Source organism: Frankliniella occidentalis, unplaced genomic scaffold (genome assembly GCF_000697945.3).
Source record: "Frankliniella occidentalis isolate FOCC.00 unplaced genomic scaffold, Focc_3.1 Scaffold123, whole genome shotgun sequence".
Lineage (NCBI taxonomy): Eukaryota > Metazoa > Arthropoda > Insecta > Thysanoptera > Thripidae > Frankliniella > Frankliniella occidentalis.
This window is the reverse complement of record NW_026267250.1, coordinates 39,124-41,655: the sequence shown is the minus strand read 5'-3', so window position 1 is coordinate 41,655 and position 2,532 is coordinate 39,124. Positions and strand designations below refer to the sequence as shown.

General features: G+C 52.3%; 1 protein-coding gene across 2 annotated transcripts in view; it reads right to left on the bottom strand.

Annotated features, from left to right (window-relative positions):
- The window catches only part of LOC127750024 (uncharacterized), a 32,841-nt gene extending 30,323 nt beyond the window's left edge, over nucleotides 1–2,518 (bottom strand). Inside the window, exons 1-2 of one of the 2 annotated variants that reach the window (XM_052270424.1) lie at nucleotides 1,576–2,518; nucleotides 1,181–1,412 (exon numbers count right to left, since the gene is read on the bottom strand). In XM_052270424.1, the coding sequence (XP_052126384.1) occupies nucleotides 1,181–1,412; nucleotides 1,576–2,115 (772 nt within the window). In that variant the 5' untranslated portion in view covers nucleotides 2,116–2,518. The remainder of the gene's footprint in view (nucleotides 1–1,180; nucleotides 1,413–1,575) is intronic. The other variant, XM_052270425.1, reaches the window with a different exon arrangement.
- Between the last annotated feature and the right edge of the window lie 14 nt (nucleotides 2,519–2,532).

Genomic DNA, 2,532 nt, shown 5'->3' with positions numbered 1-2,532 from the left:
AAGCGCCCCCCCTCCCAATCTCTTACGTTCAAGGAGCAGACGACCGGTTGCCTACCTACTAGGCGGACCCTCATTCGGCATAGTTTTATTCTAAATTTTTTGTGTCTTCTATAAATTTAATGCACTTCGCTCAGCTACCCCGTGCACAATGTTAACGCACGGGGCCCTACGTTTATCAAGCAAAGCTAAGTTTACAATAGTTATCTTGCCGAGGAAAGGGGGAAGGACCTTGAACTCCGGTAGAGACAGTCTTGGGGACTGTCTAAAAATTATTGTATTAATTTCATAGTCTTAGATTCTTACGAACAACAGCGCCTCGTAACGAATAAAGGATTTGGAGCATTAGTAAGACAAACAAATTGTTTGTATTGCGAAAGGGGCTGGTTTGTATTACGAACTTAGGCTGTTCGTAATATGAAGAAAAAAACGCTAACGCTAACGTGAGAGCAGATGACTTAAACGAATAGCTTTGAGCTTTTACTCCAAACTCTAACGTAAGACTCAAAACCAACAACTACATGACAGTTATAGCAATGGGCGCGGCGCGCGGCGTTGAACGCGATGGCGTGGCAAGCGCAGGCGTTTTACTCGACGGCGTTGGACACGCCAACGTTGGACGCGCCCGCCGGCGTTGCACGCATCACCACAGAAGCGTCAGAATTTGGCGTGGCGCGGGTTGACGCGGGACGGTGGGTTACGCTCGCCCTCACACACGCACACTCGGACATACTACGCACGACGTGGCCGGGCGGCCTAGTGTTTAGTGTTTTATGCCCTATTTTTTTATGACGAATCGTAAAACGGCAACCAGAGCGGCCGCCACCAGAGCATAGGGCTGCGCGGGAGCTGCTCAGTGTGAACAGCACTACAGGGCACGGACGGCGGACGGCGCCGACGCTCGAGCCCCGGACTTGGCCAATACAGATACGATTCGACTGCGTTTCAACCAAGCTGCTCGCTTTAACTGACGGACTTTACGCTTTAACTTGCGAACTTTACGCTTTAACAGGCGAACTTACAACTTTACGAGATTACAAGCTAACGATAACTGCGTATCGTCTGCTAAAAATCGTTTGTAATATGGATGCTTCCGATCCTTTGTATACGTTACAAACCAGACTCTTTGTAGTAATACACATAATGCTGTTGGTGAGGAACTAAGAAGAGTATTTGCACGCACCCAACAGCAACATGAGGCCGCACGTTGCCGCCCACACCTGGGGACTCAGCACAACGAACGGGTATCGCCACGCGTCCACGGGTAGTCTGGCCGTCAGGAAGACGCACTGGGACTCCTGGGAGTAGGGGGCGGTGAAGTCGAAGACTTTGGAGCGCTCCACGGTAGGTAACAGGCCACCCACCACCACATCATACTTCTTCAGAGCATCGTAAAAACTGCCTTTGTCCTTCTCCTGATTGACAAACCCCAGTGTTAGCATAAAAATAACCTTGATCTCAGCAAATTTAACGTGAGCGCACCGTGTTGCGTACGAGCGTACATAGAAAAGCCTACTCCTAAACAAGATATGCCCTCACGGATTCAGGAACATATCTTGCCAACGGTTCTGGGTGTACCTGGAACCCGGTGCTGAGTAGTCCAATGGAGTTCATTGCTGCCGTGATCGGCTTAAAGTGCACGGTTGCATTTTTGTCAGTAGCGAAGTAGTCCACCAAGGAGATGTCAGTGCCTTGGAAGCCACCCGCCGGGTCAGCGTACGCAAAGGGGGGATTCTCGAGCGACGCGACGTGGACGTCGCAGCCGTTAAGGGGATACGGTCTGTGGGGCTTCAGGAATCCAACGGCATCCGCAGTGAGGGTCTGGCCCGCAGACCACAACAACGCCAGCGTCGTCGTGGACGGGCCAAAACCACACCGCGAGCCGGGCACGAAACCCGGCCGCGACAGATATACCGGCACCGTCCGGAGACGAGAGCCGTCGTGCTTCTGCACCGCGATAGACGTGTGCATCCACCCCATGCCCCTGAGAGCCGAGACGATGGTTTCTACGTCTGCTCGGCCGTCAGGGTCGCTACCCAGCCCCAGCGCGGTGGTGTAGATGACGAGGATGGGCGTGACGTGCTTAAAGGGCATCATCGTGCTGCCCCCACCGAACATGGTGTTGATTAGGTCGAAGTCACCGGTAGCCGCCAGAAAAAGGACGACCAAGTCAACGTGAATCTGGTGCCATAGCTGCAGACCACGAGGAGACGTGGTAAATTGTGGTTACTAGGAAACCGTTAAGTAATTATACACGGCGTTTAGTAACACTTAAAACATTCTTGATAATTTACAACAACACAAATCTTTGATAGTTACTAGGCAAAATTTGCTGGTTCACAGTTAAGAGTGTATACACCATGTGTCGCTGCGACCAAAACTCTGTAAAATCACCATTTCTTTCTCGCCACGGGCGCCGGCGAGCATGACGATGGTGTATTCGTCGTGCAGCGGCATCAGCTCCTGGCGACAGAGGACGTCGCGGGTCGGGTCGCCGTCGTGCGCGATCAGGAGGTGGCGGTAGCCGTACAGCGG